The 17,885-nt window shown below is 40.5% G+C and overlaps 1 protein-coding gene across 4 annotated transcripts in view; it reads left to right on the top strand.

The window, feature by feature from the left end:
• fhod3b (formin homology 2 domain containing 3b) overlaps window positions 1-17,885 on the top strand; it is a 73,456-nt gene that overhangs the window by 41,466 nt on the left and 14,105 nt on the right. For all 4 annotated transcript variants that reach the window (XM_028425910.1, XM_028425907.1, XM_028425908.1 and 1 more), the window contains exons 4-10: window positions 1,516-1,583; window positions 2,876-2,981; window positions 13,952-14,046; window positions 14,750-14,861; window positions 15,917-16,011; window positions 16,188-16,331; window positions 16,431-16,678. In XM_028425910.1, coding sequence (XP_028281711.1) covers window positions 1,516-1,583; window positions 2,876-2,981; window positions 13,952-14,046; window positions 14,750-14,861; window positions 15,917-16,011; window positions 16,188-16,331; window positions 16,431-16,678 — 868 coding nt within the window. The remainder of the gene's footprint in view (window positions 1-1,515; window positions 1,584-2,875; window positions 2,982-13,951; window positions 14,047-14,749; window positions 14,862-15,916; window positions 16,012-16,187; window positions 16,332-16,430; window positions 16,679-17,885) is intronic.

Below are 17,885 nucleotides of genomic sequence, written 5' to 3' on the forward strand. Positions count from 1 at the left end.
CTTGAGTTCTCCCTTCTTTAAAGACTGAGCTTACATGTTTGTTGTCTTTGTGCGTGAAATTTCCGCTGCTTCAGTGTGATGTTTTATGTGTGTTTTGAAAATACTGTGTCACTGAAAAGAGATTTGAAACACACCAGACCACAAGCGCACACCCTTGTCTGGTCCAGTATCCAGAAGTAGCCTTTGTATGCCTGCAGTAATTGGCAGGCACACACACCTTATCCCTACACTTTGTCTCTCAGTACATCAGATGAAAGGATTTAGTCTACAGCTGAGGAGGCCAACAACAATGAATAGACTTGGTGGTGTTCAAGTATACACTCATCACTGTGTGTTTCTTACATAATAGATTCAGTGGAAGCTATTTTGTGATGTTGTGGAGCTTTGTGTGTGTATATGAAGGACATACAGGCCAAGTCTTTTCATGTGGACCAACATTGAACATTTTCTGAAAATATATGTTAGGCATTGGTGAAAGGAAAACATTTTTTCCTATTACATAGCTGCACCTCTAAACATGGCTAGACTTGTGACCATTTTTGCTACATGTATACTTTTTTATTTCTCCTGTAATCTGAGGTGAAATGTACCAAGGTTATGTTGGTAGGGTACAAATATAATCTGTGTCCTTTATGGCATATTCGCACTCTTTTTTAAAAAAAGAAATAAAATTCCATGTGTGTCCTTTGCCTCTCTATTCAAGGCAAAAAGTATGTTTGGGTGTGTGTGAGATTTACTGATTGAGTTTTGTGTGCATGCCAATGTTCTGCTAAGTCACATAATTATGCCTCCAAGCAAGAAAGTGTCCATCAAATTCAAATTAAATGTAACAGTGAATAAATCAAAAGACAGAGGAGGAGTCCTGAACTGCACTACACTGCACTGGTCTGCATTGAAGTGCACTGTATGTTGCTGTATCTGCAGCAGTTTCAGGCAGGTTTTGCTGAGTCAGAGAGTTCACCCAGCAGTGATGAGTGAGCTGAGTGAGCTACTCTGTGCTCAACGCTGCCACTCCCTGGCAGACTGTACAGACTGCACGCAGTGTGAAGGATTGTCAGAGTGATTGCAGGAAATGTAAGCCTTCATCATAAGCATGTCATCCATCATATCACTCTTTTACTGTGAGAACTGATTAATGATGGAATTGTTTCCCTGCAATTATAGTAGCTATTGGCTTAATTTCCACCATGACTTGGTGACTTCAGATAGGGCTTTGTGAGCAGGAAACATCCTCTGTTCACTAACTCTCCACAGATGTTCTCTAAATGGCTCCTACTGTTCTTTTATTCTCATTATTTGTCTTTTAGGATAGTTTTCATATTTTGCTACTTGGGATAATTGCTTCCAATGATATGTACATGATGACAAAAGGAAGTGATTTTCTAGAAATATGTAGTTCAGTTTTTTTTTTTTTTTTTAAAGTCAGAATCAATCTTGAAACTCTAATAACATCAGATACCACACGTACGACTGTCAGCTAATGTTTCCACTGTCTCTTGTTCTCTCTTTATACAGAAAAACTCTACAACTCAACAGGACGGGAGCTACGGAGAGCCCTCTTTTCCCTCAAGCAGATTTTTCAGGTAATATTCAGTGATTCTTGTTCTTGAACCATTTAACAACATCTCACCTGGGCTCCAAACATTCAGTCATAGCTGCTGTGAATGTCATGATATCAAGACATTTTTCAGAAATACAGCAGTCCTCATGAAGTATCACTTATCATTTGTTTCCATGCATCAATACGCTGGTGCATGTACATGCATTAATATTCAAGAAATATATGCAGCATGCACACGTGCATCAGTGTACACATGCACACTGACACTTGGATACAGCACAGTTTTCCTGAGGCAGAGCCGTGCTGCAGAGTCTGCTTTCGTGGCAGCTGTGGAGTGTTCAGGTCTGGTCATACTTCACACACTGGGCTGGGCTAGCGGGCAGTTGGTCTCAGAGGGGGAGGGTTAACTGACAGTGAAATGGAAAAGGGAGCAACAGGCACTGATGCAGACCCAGAATAGATTAAAATACCTCACTTTTTGTCTGTTGTGTATCATTATCGAGAATATTAATTTGTGTGGGAACATCCACTTTTCCTGATATCAGAGTTTCTCTTCATGTCAGATCTGTTGTGCACATGTTTGTAAGAGTTTCAGGACTACTGTTCATTTTGTTTTAGTTCACTTCTGTATATTTAAACTCTGCCAAATGACTGGAGTCTCAATCAAAGATCTATGGTAAAGATGTTGTGGAAGCACTTACACTTCCTCCTGGGAGACAAGAAGCCCTGACCAGCCCACAGTGTTTATTGCTACCTTCCTCTGTAACCCATCTGACCAGTAGTGTCTATCAGAAAATGTTAAATCCTGTGGAAAACCTAATGCTTGGCCTTAAATTAAGCAGTCATCGACAGGTGTGAGAGACAGGTGGTTTTGTCATCAAGGACAAAATGTGGATCTGGGAGCCCAATGCAATGAGCATTTCAACAAGCTTCAAGTGCTGTACATTGTGTGTTGAAGTATTATTATTTGACTTCTAAATAATCCAGTAAACCATGCAACAGTTGCTAACAAGCAGAGCATGCAATGTTACCCACTATGCTAAAAGTGTCGGTGTCAGTTTTAGGAACCTTGCACATTTATTCATCAGTGTTGTCCCTCCTACATTTACACACTTTATCCAGCCATCATACAGCAAACAATCTTCTTGGGGAATAAGTAGTAGCCTAAAGATTCCAAATCAGGTCAATAGGGCAAGCATTGGAGTCCACTCAGTCTTCTTGATTTTATCCTGCCTTGTGTGTACTTTCTAACACTGGTTAATTGAGTCAATGAAAACATGTTTTTTCATCTTTTTCTGTGGTTTCTTTCTTCAGGATGACAAAGACCTGGTGCATGAGTTTGTGGTGGCTGAGGGCCTGACATGTTTGATAAAAGTAGGAGCTGAAGCTGACCAGAACTACCAGAACTACATCCTCAGGGGTACGTACACTGCAAAAGCAATGTAGCATTCGTTTCTCATTGGTCAATTCACAACACAAGGATGTTATTAATCAATCTTGTAATTCTTTCTATAAACCTATCTACAGCCACATGTGTTTATATAAACTACGTAAATTGATGATTCTGCTCGATGACCTTTTCACACTCGCACACTTAACCCATATAAACAAACTCAACTGTGTGTTAAGTTAGGGCCAAGTTTAGCAGCTGGTTAATTTATCTGTCCCATGTTGGTGAGGTGAAAGATCATACATGTTGAGGTTGAGGAGGGGCGGGGAGAGTATGTTTGCCGATACTAGAGGACCTTAGCACTCACTCCAAGGTCACTACCATTTAACAGCCTGCTGTGTGGGGGCAGGTCACACATGCTTAAGTGTCTAATAAAAGTTCTGGCAGGATATTACAGATCATAAAAATAATTTCCCCTTCTCCCTATTTTCTTTCCCTTTATTTTTCTTTCCTTGAAATTTCTTTCAAATTTGTTGCACACTGGTTGATAAATTTTAGCTAGCACATCGTTGGTCTATACATAATACATGTAGAAACCAACCCAAGCACAGTATAGACACCTCTTTGTTCATTAAGTCATGCTAAAACAGGTCACAGTGTTGTTGACCTCTGTAAGAGAGGCACAAACCTAAGTAGTTACCTCATCATGTTTATTCAGAGACATACAGCTTTTTTTCACCAAAAGCTTCCTCTCTAATTTTCCAACTGTTCACTGTTGACCTTTTCTGATATTGGAAAAAAATCAAAGAGGATGTCTGTGACAAATTACTGATCATGCCCCTTGGGCAGGTTATAAACATGATCATGACCCCTGCCTGGACTACCTCAGCAGACTCAGATCTTAAATGTTAGCTGTTTCATCTGAACTTGGCCTGGTCTCTGACTCAGACAGATAAATCATACGGGTTAAATGGCTAAAACATGACAGAGGAGGATAATGCCTGGCTTTTGGAATCTTCAGAGTTGACCACATGTAAGAGCTGTTAGTGTCATTCTGTTGTGAGTGATGAGATATCTGTTCACTCCTCTTTATTGTGCCATCCCTCTTTCCTTTTTTACATCCCAGAGGATTCTGATAAAACATCTGTGTCAGTGCTTTTCTGCGGGACTCCTTTTTATTTTTTCATGTGCTAATTTATCACCTCATGTCGGCAGACTACAGTTGCCCCTCTGTGTATCTGTACATTACCATGAGAAGCAAAACCTAATTGCCTCTCTCCCAAAAGCCCTTTTAACCTGTTTTGACTCCTGACCTAATTTCTCCTGACCAGCTGAGGAAATGTGGAGTGTAGTAGATCACCCTCCCTTGTGAGCCATGTGTTGGAGAACACAAGCCGAGCATGTGCTGGAGCCCAGATGCACAGGTCAGAAATGTATATAGATCTGGCTGCTTTATTGTTGATGACTTCCAAGAGGAGCTATGTCATACAGATTCCCAAGAGGGGAGTAAATTAGTTGCCTGAAATTTTCACACATGCAGAGAGAGGGAGAAGAAGAGAGACCGAGGGCAGACCAACAGCAGTAATAGCTTTGGTATCAAACACTGATCACTTCTAATGTGGGGGTTTTGTGCTGTAATGTCTTTCAAGTTGAGCCCAGTAAAAAAAAAAAAAAAAAAGAGGTAAGAGGAATGTGGCCTTGAACCCATCTGTCTGGTGTGCATTAAAAACCTTCCGACAAAACAATCTTGCTCTCTTTCATAAATAAAAATCAATCTTATGGCTCTTTTGTAGTTAAGAAAGACACAGTCACACGTGCGCACCAGTCTGCCCTCAGTTCACAACAACAGGTCCCCAGCGTTAGCTCAGTGGAACATTGACTTCATTGTAAATGGTACAGCTTTCTTAGCAATCTACACCATCTCACTTTTCTCTTTTTCCTCTCTTTTCCTTTTCATTCCATCTTCTCAAAACCCCTGGAGGTGTCTGTGCTCCCTCAGTGATGTGGGTAGTTTCGAGGTCTGCCTGGCTCAGGGTCTGGCCCCTTTCATGGCCCCTCACACCTGGCTCATAGGGCTTCCAGACCTGGACTTAGCTCCTTGGAGACCTGCTCTTTTTCTGGTGCAGGCGAAAGCTTGTATGCCTTTATCACTCCATCAGAAGGAAGGGTGTGAGGTCACTGTTTTAGAGGTGCCAATGCAGCCTGGTTCTCCTGTGAACCTTACAGACAGCAACAAACACACAGGAGCTGAAAGGGCCGACTCATTAAGTTTAATTATTCCTCATTCATGACAGGACATCTATGATCATTTAAAGCTGTGTAAAATAGCTCTGGAAATCATAAACCTTTGATTGATGAGGTGAAAATCTGACTGTATGTTTCTGCAGTTAAGAATTCCCAAACTGCAGAAGTCTGAGTCTCTTTTTCTAGTAAGTCAAAGCCTCAACCTTCAACTTTCTGTCTCTTTTTAAACACAAAAAAGGCAAGTTCCCTTCTCATTTCTCATTTAGTGTTAGAGATTAAAATTTACTCATGTCTGAGAAGAAGCCACTGTTTTTTTTCTTTTCTGGCCTGCAAGTTGCACCTTCAGTTGCACAACTCTAAGGAGCCTTTTCAGGGCTTATATTGGAGTCTTCACACATACACTTCTTCAATTTAAGTGTCAGCTCTGTTTTTGTTTTTGTGCCTACCTTCATATATGATACACTTTTGCGCCATTCTCTCTTGCTGGACAGTCTCTTCCATTTATGTTAAAAGTACCAAGTAACATAGGTTGACACAATAAACACATGACTGTTGACAGCACTGTAAGTGCTTCCACAACCTTAAAATAAAAGCAGCTTGTGCAAAAAGGTAAAAAAAAAAGTTCCAGCAGTAAGCTTAAACTTTTTCACTGCGGTAAGAAAAAAAGATCCCTATGGTACTAATTATCATGAGCAAAACAGCAGGGAGATGAGTTAGAAGAACAAATCACAAGGTTTTTCCTGGATCTTTGTTCCATTTGTAGAATTTATAAAAAGAACACTAACAAAAGTAACAACCGTGTTTAATTGGTGACTGTAAAAACGGGAGCGTTCAGACAGAAGGGGCAGATTAAAGACAAACCAATTACGGTCAACTTGAAGCAATTATTCCCTGCTTTGAAATGTTCACTGTTGACATTCCTCACCATAAGCCATGTTTTTAGCTACACTTTCTCTGTGTGCAACTCTTAAAGGCCATGCCACTTCTGTCTGCACACTGTAGTTGACAAAACACTTGCCACCTTTAAGCCACACTGGAAGTAAATTGGAAGCGATGCTTATGTTTTTGATTTAAATGACTTTAGAGAAACAGATTTTTTTTTACACCTTTTAGAGGAGTCTTTTTTCGAAAACACATTCTTAAACATCTCATAAATTATCTTCGTACCCAGAGGGCCATATCTCTTCACATGCTGTGTTATGATACATAGGCTTACTTGTTTTAACTTTTAGCCTTGCAAATTTATAGCTCTCACAGATATGAGTTGTTATGAGATATTACTGAGTGAAATAAGTCATGTCCATATTTTATTTTATGCTTTTATCTTTCTCTGTCTTTCTACCCATGTATCTCTCTCTATCTCTCTTCTGCTACTGTTTTAAGATCTCCTGTTTTTAATGACACGGCTTATAATGCTGTAATTTGAAGCACCTTGACTTCCTGGTTTCCAGAGAGAAGTGCTCAAGAGGGCCTCACTGAGAAAGGGGAGATGTGTTCTAGTCAAGTGTTTCATTGCCTCTTAAAGTGTCTGAGATGGGGAACACTGCTCCCAGTGCAGCACTCAGTCCAGTTTTTAGTGTCACACAGCAGTAGGTTTAGTTTTAACAAAAGTACAAGTGCACCTGAAACACAAGACCCATTGTTGGATTCATTGCGAGTCTCTATAGTTTTTCTCAGTGTAGTGGTGTTAAATTTGATATGCTGCAGAAGCAGCAAAGCAGAGTGATGTATCAATGCAATGAATTTTTAAACTGTGTGTGATCCAGAAGTTAACTATAAGCAAAGGCAGCAACAGCTTCCTTCACCTCATGCCTCGTTTTGCCTCGTTGAACCAGCCGAAGAAACAACCACATAATGCTATATTATGATGGATAACTCTTTACTGAAAACCTAACACATTTTGTATTCTACATTATTTCCTCCTACATTTCCAATAATTCTTGCAGTCAGATCCTTTTATGAAGACAGCAGCATCTTGGGAGTCAAACAAGGGGTCCACAGCAGCCATGCTGCTGATGTTAACATTGCTAAAAAGCCACCACTAAGCTCCTTCCTTACCTTCCTTAAGGAAGAGGTTCTAGATCCCAGAAAAATATCTGTGTAGTCCTTCAAAGATTTTAAACTGTATTTGCTTGTGAGAAGAGCGTTGACAGCATTGGAGAATGACCAACAAATCATTAAGAGTACATTTTTTATGATGGGATGATGGAAGTGATGTCATGTAGCTAACGGTGCATTTTTACAGTATACATTACATACATTTCATACTTCCCTCAATCCAGTCTGGATGTTTTGACTATTGTGTCAAGCTCTGAGTGAAAACCCAGCCGTAGTCGTGGGGTTAACTGGAGCTTTTCTTGGAAACAGTGCACATTGTGTTGTCTGGCTGTGTTATAGGTCGCCTGTTTTAGAGGGGGAGACCTTTACGATGGCCCATCGTCTGGATAAACATTTCCATTCTGTCTCGGCTGTGCTGTACGGCTTTGTGTATCAGTACGTGTGCTGGTTATTACAGGTGTAATAACTTCCTTGTTTTTGTGATCATGCAAGAATTTAAAAGAAGATAAGCTTAGTTAATTCCTCTAAGATAAAGATGAATTTGAGAGGGAAACGCAGGACCTGCTGACACGCATATGTGGACGAGCGGCATGTTAAGAGTGAGAAGGAGATCTCCAGGAATGCCCCTGTCGTACCAACAAAAATGTGAAATTCTGCTCATTCTGCTGCATTTGTTGTGTTTTTATAGACCTAAATGGTCAAAAATGAATCTAGACAGAGAGCTGCTGGCCAGAACTACATACTGGGGAAGGGTTCATAGCGATGAAACATCTACGATTCTTTTAAAAAACAACTTTCTATCTGTACATTATGCACACTGCTGTTAAATTGTTCTGTAAACAAATAGGCTCCTTGACTTTTTCATGATCTGGACTGAACTTAAATGATTTACATTTAAAAAAAAGGATGTATAATTAACTTTCCAAATAAGAGGGGAATAAACTTAAGCATTTGCCAAAGGCAAATGACACAGCGGGCCAAAAACAAAGGGCAATGGCTCCATGTTGGTCAGACCTATAAAAGTACATGTTGGCTTTAAAATTAAACATCCCATCAAAACAATCCAACAAATGTTTTCATGTCATTCAGTTTCATTCTTTGAAAAAAGCCAATGATGTTTACCACACAGTTTAGCTTCCATACCTGTCTGAGAGTTTTCCTCTTTTGGAGTGACAGGATTAACTTCATTTTGTCAGAGGAAATTTAGGAAATGAATGTTACGCATAGTTTCAGCTCACAACCTCTCAACTCTCTGTGCACCGCTGGCAACATTTTGTTTTTGCTTCCAGCATGGCCGGCTTCTCTTTCTATAAATCCAATCCACTGCCATGCTTACATTACCTGTCATTTTAACATACTTGACCTACACAAACACAACCTGTTGTCATGTTTTTGGTTAAACTTAGAGCCTTGTTCCTACCGGATATGTCCTCTTTGTCCTCCCTTGGTGTCAGACGCCTCCGGCCCTCACATGCTCGCATCTGAACTCAATTCAACCTCACCTGCCTGACCTATATTCTGCCTCTCCTTGTTCTTCTCATTACATCTGTAGAAGTTTTCAGCATGAGTAACCCACAGGCAGTGGAATTACATGCTTGTCCCAAAGCTTGTTTTACTGTAACAGAATTCATTATACAAGCCAATTATATTATAAGAATGTTTGATTTGGTTCATTTCTCAAGCTCTTGTTTTATCATCTAACCTTGATGTCTAATATGCATAAACAGAGAAAAAATTGCTTAAATGCAGTACATAGGCAGACTGAGATTCTGAACATCTGAGTGGGTTTTACAGCTGATTTTTGTAAGCTGACGGTTTTTGGAACTGAATGCAGTATGTAGACGGGCCAGAAGCAGAGCAAATCACACCAATACTCTCTTAAGAGGAGTAAGAATTTACCACACGCTCATCTTTCAGCTCACTTTACAAGTGGGTGGATGTCATGCAGCAGTTTTTGTTGCCAAAGTCTTCCCCAGTTGGAAGGGATGCAAAACGCTCATCTGTTGGATATCAATCATTCATCAACCTCAAATAATTTTCTGAAATGTCTTTACTGTACTTTTGCAAGTACTTTAAGGGGAAAAAAAAGTTTAGAAAGAGGGTACATACTTAGCCTTTTTACTTTTTTTCATAGTACTGCCACAGCACTATTTCATCAGATCTGCAGTGCCTGTAGAGCTGCAAGCCAAATACTGGAGAGGCTCTCCTGCCTTACTTCACGCAGTTGTTCCATTAGGTCTGTTTGTTTGTCTCTGGGGAATTTGTTTGAGTTTAGGCCCACAGTAAATTGTGTCAACTGCTGGCAGACGTGTATCCAGGTCTGAAAATGGAAGCATCCCCCTGTTGTGTTACTGTATGAGCCTCAGTGTAAGTCTGGCAGCCGGGTCGGGGAATGGAATTGGTCTGGCAGAGGCTGTTTGTCTGGCTTTAATGGTCTGGGTGATTAGCTGACTAACAAACAGAATGTAACCCATGAACATGTCTTAATTCAGTACATGTACAGTAAGAGCTTAGTAGTAAACTTGTCTGTTAATGGTAGACAGCCTCTAAATCTTCTAGAATCATGGAATTCATAATCAATCAATACACTTTCATGACTTTTTCATGGTGGGTTCAGCAATACTGTTAATGTTAGTACTGTTGATATAAAACTATTGAAGATTTCAATATTTACTTAAATCCTCCGTGTATCAACACATTTTTTCCCGTTGACTAACAATGACCACCCATACAGCAAGCAGTCAGAAAATTCACAGGTGAGTGCTCATCTGTGTCACCACCCATACCTTCCTGAAAACCAAATGTAATGACGGTATTATCTGCTGCTGAAATATTTCTTTATAAATATGGAGACATCACAGAACAAGTATCTAAAAGGTCTTTGCCAGGCCTTGCTGTAGGTCACATGTGCTACGTGAGGAACACACTTTACAACTGCAAGTTCAGCTTCTAGCAAATCCAGAGCATAACAAGATAAGATTTGCTAAGTTGCACTGTATGGGATGGATATTTGGCCCCTGAACCAAAGTCCTGGTAAAATAAATGTTGCATGCTGACAGACATTTTGGCTGACCCAGTTTAGATAAATTCTGAAATGTAAATGAAACCAAAGGGGTAAAGCGGTGAGTGGGAGGGGGAGTGGACAGGTTTTTAGGAGTTGATTTGATTTCTTGCATCTTTGTAGATAAGATAATCTTTAAGTCTGTGTACGAGTCAGCTGGCTGGTCTTGGTGCTGCCTCCCAGACCTCGGAGTGCTTCTCACCTCGGCAGTGGTCACGGAGCAGCCCTTCCTGCACATTCCTGGGGCTGTGGAAGATAATTGCTGTGGTTTATGAGAGGGAGAGGCCCTGAAGAAACACTTCCACCAGACCTTTAGTTGTTTAAGTTCTCTCAGAATTCTGGTTCAAAAGTAGGAACAGGATTGGTCTCCTACGGTCCATACTGGCAGCTTCATATCAAACAACTAATCCAATTTACTCTTAAAACATGTGTGTTATATACTGAAAGAAATTGAGTGTGTGAGTGCAGTGCATGCACCGGGCTTCTCAGTGAACAGCTTCTTTTTAGCTAAATCTTTCTTCCTTGGCTATCCCTTTCCCATAATGGTTTACATCTAAATTCTAATCACCATGCTTTGAAGGCAGCTCATTGTCTTGCCAGCATCTTGATTACGTGACCTACATGCAAAGGGACTTAGCAGTGTTATTGTTGTACTTTGTGTGAGGTATTGTAAAGCTGCTCATGATTATTTGAATGTGGGCCCAAGGTTTTGGCTCCAGATCAGTGCTGGAGGTGGATGCAGTCCTATACTGAATCTGGACTCACATGCTATTCTTATTAACCCTCTCTAAGGTTGTTGATGACTGTCTGATGTGGAGTCTCTTTTAGGTACATCACTGGAAAAGTGCTATGCCATAATTGGATCACACTTCCAAAGGTTAACTGCAGCCTTCCAGTTAATTTTGGATTACGTGTAAATCAGGTGATTGTTTTGAGAATAATTAGATGTTTCCTTTTACTGACCAGACTGTGAAGGTTTCCCATAATGAAAGTTTCATTTTTTAGATACTTACAGTATCATTTTCCAGTCTGTGCGGTTTCTCGTCTTTTAAGGTGAAATATGCGTAAGTGGCCACTGGCATGGAATAATTTCATGAAGCAGCAGTTTTAATGAATGTGAGAAAGAAGGCTAATGATTGTGTGGTTTCTGGTGTGGTGGATAACTGTTTAAGTATCATATTATTTCTTCTCACTCAGTTAAAATCATATATGATACACACTTTCATTCTGATTTTATTTTACTTGGCTTAAGTGGAAAAAGCCAGCTTTTACATATCGTTTATAATCTAGAAGCTGTTTCATTTTGTGGCTGCGAGATCATGTCTCATCTGTCAGCAGCTGGACATTCAGGTTGTGTAATGACACCTTTAAAAACCTCATTAAGGCCACCTTTCTATGGACATTCCTTAAAATCACATTGTACACGTTGACACAGGTGCACACCAGAGATAAATGTATTGCAGATCAGCTACCAATATGAAAAAAACCTTATTGCTCATCCAGCTGTGTGTTTTTGTATAAGAAATATAGTGAATTATCGTTTTAGTCAGGCTAGTTGCATTTTTTTTTGCAGTCCAGCTGTAATGTCATCACTCATCTGTCTACAGTTGCTTCATACAAAGTGGTGTTCTTACAAGGGCTAACACTCAGAAGGTTAACACAACAGCACACTCTATTGTGGTGTGCTCTGTTGTCCATGCTGTGACACACGGCTCATAGCTTGCAGCAGGAAAGGACCGTTAGGAATGCTCTGGCCTGATATGCTGTTGAGTAATTAACCCTGATTGATAAAAGATGAACTGTCGCCAGTGCTGCTGCTGCTGCTGCTGCTGCTGCTGCTGCTGCTGCAGTGAGTTCTCTGCATGAACACAGACACACACTCATGTGTCCACCCACACACCATGCACACACAGCAGCTGCACCTGGGAATTTTGGCTTATCTACAGCACATTCACAATTTTCATGCCCCTCTGGAGAAGAAGAGAGGAAAAATATATGACAGAAACTTGTAGACTCTCCTTGAAACATGTCATCAGAAATACAGCAGGGGAAGATTAGATGGGACTCTATTGAGGAGCATATAATTAAGTCAATATGTGTGTTTATTAAGTTGTTGTTAGACTTAGATTTTTTAGTTTTAAATCACCTGGTGCAATATAACTCTAGACTTGATGATGAGAGAAACACTAATGTCATGACTTATTGAGAGAATTCTCTTATGTATTACCCCCCAAAACCAAAACCTCTGCCAAGAAATAGTCAAACAGGCTCCCAAAAAATGTTCCATTTTCACACACTCTTCTTCTTCTACTTCGGCTTTTTTCCTTGTGTCAGCTAATGTATCATCTGAAGTTGCTGTGGGTTCAAACTGAGATCATGTTGTTGTGGTCTCCCATGTGAATTCATCGACTGTGTGTGTGTGGATGGCCACTGAAAAACAATTTAAAAAAGAGACTATTTAAATGGTCCTTTTGTCCGCTGTTCTTCTGTCCAGTGGTGTTCACCTCCCTCCCCCATCTGCTTCTTTAACAGAAGCCCTGCACTGTTACTGCCCCCTGTTGAGATCCCTTGGCTCTTATTAAGTCCTTATTTATGTATCCTGTTGCAGATAGAAGTCATGTCAGCATCCAGTGAGGCACTGTGCCCAGACATTTCCCCACAGTCGTGTCCACTGACTTGAGGGATGTGTGGACAGTTTTTTAATGTTTTATTGTGTGTAGCAGCTCAAGTTTGTATGTGTCCAGTTTGATTTAATCACTGTGTGCAACTATTATAAGTTGTACGTTTGTCATACTTTCAACAAGGTTCAGGTCCACCATGTGGGCTCTGTGGATGTTTTTATATATGTCTTGTACTATACATAACTCCTCACCCATCACCAGCCAGCCTGTGAAGAAAACTATTTTCTTCTTATGTTCATAATCTTTTTCCTTTAATCATTTTTCTAATGTTGTGACATGTGAGGGTAGCAATGTCAAATGGAGAACTTTGTAAATCCAACTCAAAGCTGCTGTTTGTCTATGCTGAAAGAAGCCAGTGGAGAAAGCTCTATTTCGAGGTTTAACAGCTCTGCTGCTTCATCGCTTCTTTTTCAGTTTCTGGCACATCAGTGACAAAAAGTCATTTTGTAGTTTTTCTGATTCCAGAAATCTTGATAAATCATCGTGCACTAAGGGGTGCACACTAATTCTGGAAAAACTTTCTGACGAGTCAGAGCAGACTGAGTATTTTGCGAGGGCCATGAGAGCTGCGACGCTGGTTTAACAGGAAACACGTAAATATGTGGATAGCACTCGGCTAGCTGTTTCACGGGAAACGTAATAAGGCACAGTAAAGTAGATAGCCTGTTTTAGTCTTTCCACATAAATAGTGACAGACTGAGGTGCTGTGTAAGTTTTAGCTACAGTACCTTAAATACAAAGGACCATGTGCCCAGCTCAGCAAGTTTCACCTGCTTTGCATAGGTGGGATTCCTTCTGACATTCGTAGCTTTCAAAAGACATTAAAACACTCAGCAGAAGCCTGTTAATTTTTGTGTTGAGAAAAACAAATATGAATTGTTTTCTTAAAAGAAGAAAATACAAAAAATGAATGAAAAAAAAAAACCCATTTTTATCTCCCTTCTCTCTGTTTGCAGCTCTGGGTCAAATAATGCTATATGTGGATGGGATGAATGGCCTCATATCTCACAATGAAACAGTCCAGTGGCTTTACACCCTTGTTGGATCCAAGGTAAAGAACTCGCACATTAATTTTCACAAGTTTTCCACACTCTAGATATACAGTAAGTCCCATCTGGGCCCTGACTATATCATTATATGCTGTTGTGCAAACCATGAGAGCAGCCCTGCTGTCACTGTGGTCATCTCAGCCCCCTAGTGGCCTGATTGCTGGATGTGCAGCATATAAGGGAACTAGATGCCTCTTTGCGTTCCCATGCTGTTTTATGTTCCTACAAATTACTTATCTGGCTTCTTGTGTAAATACTAGGAGAATATTTGGCATCTGTCTTATTTTTTTTAATAAAAATCATGTCTTCACAGTTTTGTATGGCAAGGTTCCATTGTTTCTCATCATTTTGTCCATGATTATTGTGGTAGTGCTTGTCCAACTATTAGAGCTGATATGGCAGATTTTAACAAGTGATAAATTCACACTCCTGACATTATGTTGATTTTCACTCTCTTTGACTGTAGTATTTGCATACAGCCTGACTACTGTACTGGGTGTTCCCATGAGCTGTCAATGTCACACAGCTGTCTTATCAAACTGCTCAAGTCTGTTCAGACAGGAAGAGGCTTTTACAATGTGATTAACAGTAAACATTTGGAATTAAAAGGGCTTGCACATGCATGACATGTTACCCCATATTTGTCGCAAAACAAGTTGAAATTCTGCCTTTTCTCTCTTTAACTGTTTGTCTCTCTCTGTGTAGTTTCGTCTGGTGGTGAAGACGTCTCTGAAACTGCTGCTGGTGTTTGTCGAGTACACCGAATGCAATGCTGCCCTGCTCATACAGGCTGTGAAAGCTGTAGATACCAAAAGAGGTAGGGTCTTCAGCTTCATTCAGAAAGACAATAATGAAGTGTATGAATATGAAGTGTTGCACCTGCACACTACTGTCAATACAGAGGGTGAGCTGTTGTTTCACAGATTTGCCTGCTCTAGAACACCATGTGACATTATTTTGTTGGTCAGGGGTATGAAACAATTTTTAATTTTAATTAATTAATTTCATTTAAGTTATGCCACAAATTACACATAAAAAATAGCATGTTGTAGTTAGTTGTGTAATTGTTAAAGTGAGAGACTGGTATATTTTAATTGAACATATCATTACTTCTACTTACTATTGTAACTAGGTGGCAGGCTGTAGTATTAAACTGTTGAGTGACAGACTTCATCAGAAATGCCTTTATATCTTTGTAAAATGTAAGAATGTGTGAGTGAAGGATCATAGAAGTTTTTAGAAAGTCACTTCTCATTCAGTGAAACCTAAGCAGTACAAAGTAGTCAAAGTAGTCCCAGAGTAGTAGTCCCATCATCATCATCATCAGTCCTGAACCATGCATGGAATGAGGTTTATTGAGACAGACTGTAGCTCCTGCCTGCCGTGGGGTTCAGTTACCTGCCTCTCTAAAAGCTCAACATTGTGCTGTTGGATACAGCAGGGGGTTGGTCATACATGTGGAGGGGTCAGGTATCCCTCTGTCTCAGCCCTGTGTTATCCCTGAACTTCTGCTGTTGCGTAAGAAGACTAAACATGATCCTCCATCTCCTGATGAGAAGGAGATGGACCTGACCTCATGGCTCAGGCACAGAGGAGGTGCTCCTTTTTATAGGAGATCAATTCACCCCAGCTCTGTTTTTCCGTTGCTGCTTCTCTGGAGGAGGACTGCTATGACTGCATTTCTGCTGCTGGAGCCACAAGATGACATAACAGGTTTTGTTTTTTGGTCTAGTGGTAAAGCAGAGACAGCTCTGCCATAAGATGAGCGGAGGTTTTAGTTTGGATTTTGTTGTTGTTCAGTGTGTAAACTTTAAAAATATTTTGTTCAGAGTTTTTAATACACAATTTGTTGCATGCATTTTGATGACACAGGTACAAAACTGTGGTCAAATGTCATGGAGATCCTGGATGAGAAGGATGGAGTGGATACTGAGCTGCTGGTGTTTGCGATGACACTCATCAACAAGGTGACAGAAAACTGATTATTAAAACTTTGCCTATACCTTTACGGCTGGAAATCTGCATGGCTACAAGAGTTTCAACTGGTTTTCACACTCTGTCCTCTTTATTGTTTGTTGTCTTACAAAAGTATAAATTGTTCTGCTTTTAATTATGTTTTTTTAAAGAAGTATGTTTGTGTCAGACTTTGGCAGGCCTCCCAGATCAAGACTCCTATTATGACATGGTGGACTATCTAGAGGAGCAGGGCATCGAGGCCACAGCCAAGAGACACCTGAGCAGGAAAGGCACTGACCTTGACCTTGTAGAGCAGTTTAACATCTACGAGGTCAGGAAGCCACAATAACCAGATCTAATATCAGGCCATAGGTCCAGCAGCAGCCAGCAACACAGAGTGTTGTGTATTTACTCTGTTTCTTTGATCTAGGCGACTCTTCGCCACGAGGATGGTGATGATGAGACCCAGTTGCCCCCGAGTGGCCGAAAGGACCGCAGGCGGGCCAGTGTCGGTGGCACTAATGAGAGGCGAGGCTTGGAGAGAAGACGAAGTCGTAGGCATTCGCTTCAGAACAACCGAGGACATGCTTCTGCACCAGCATCACCCAGCAGCACACACAATCAAGCCAACAGCTTCCTCGCATTCAACGGCCCACGAGTTGAGGACATCAGTGAAAGGTGAGGAAGCAGAGGAATGCAAATGTGGAAGATCTTCAAGAGGAGAAAAGAAACTCTATCTGTACATCCACTTCTGCCTGAACCTTGTCCGTTCTTGGCTTTAAGAGGTTCAGCCAGGGGGGGGGTTTGTTTTGATCCTGTATATTTTAAAGCCTGAGAGATAACTGCAAGTGGAAAAAAAAAGAATCACAAATTATTTCTGGGTCCATGGAGCATTACTGCATTTCACAGGAAACAGCCTGACTGCAAGTGTGTATTATATTTCAGTCTTGGAGAGATGCATCTGCTCTGTCCAGGGCCAAAGCGGAGAATTTAATTATGTAGCAATTTAAAGAATGGCAAAGAGGAGAAGGCTGCTGCAAAGTGACATTTAAATTAATTTTCCCCACCATCAAAGATAATCCTCTGCCCCTGCTGGAAATAGGAAGCTTCTGTAAACATATGATATGAGCTATCTGCTCTTTGTCGAGCTTCCTTCAGTGACAGTTTGTTGACCTTAGACTCCACAATGCCACGTGTTTTATATATAAGTACAACCGGTGAATTAGGCAAGAAGCAAATTGCAATCTTGCTTAAATTATACAAAATTATGTTATTCCTTTATTCCATTTTCTATCACAGATTTTCAGAGGACAAAAACTAAGCAAGATCCCTAAGCTAGAAATCTTTTATTGCCCTTTTCCTTCAATGATTGCTGGAGCAGGTAATTTATTCCCTGTTGTTATTAAGAAACTGCCTACGAATGAAGTAGCCTGCCTACGAATAATCCTGGTAGCACTCAGATCTTCAGGTTTACATAAATTTAGTGCAGCAGGTCATAAAATATCACACAAGCTTTACTCCAGCACAGGAAATTCAAGCCACCTTTGAAGATCCGAATTTTCCATATTGTTAATGAAATCCAGACAACCAAGAGGGATCCAAATAGTGAAGTGGCCAGACTTTAATATGACAATCCAATACTATCAGTCCCACCACACAAAATATTCACTATAATCCTGGTTGTGGAATCTTTTTTAAAACCACAACAACATTTGTATTAATGCCATTAGAGAAGCTAGTTTCATGTACATATCCGTTTCCTCGAACTGAGTCGCCATTAAACTGTCTTGTCTCTGTCTTTCTTCCACACTAACACCTCTAATACTTTTTTCAACAAGCATGTCTTCATTGTTTGTCATTACTGTGTGCTGTCTCTCCAGAGTCA

Source organism: Parambassis ranga, chromosome 16 (genome assembly GCF_900634625.1).
Source record: "Parambassis ranga chromosome 16, fParRan2.1, whole genome shotgun sequence".
NCBI classification, from domain to species: Eukaryota; Metazoa; Chordata; class Actinopteri; family Ambassidae; genus Parambassis; species Parambassis ranga.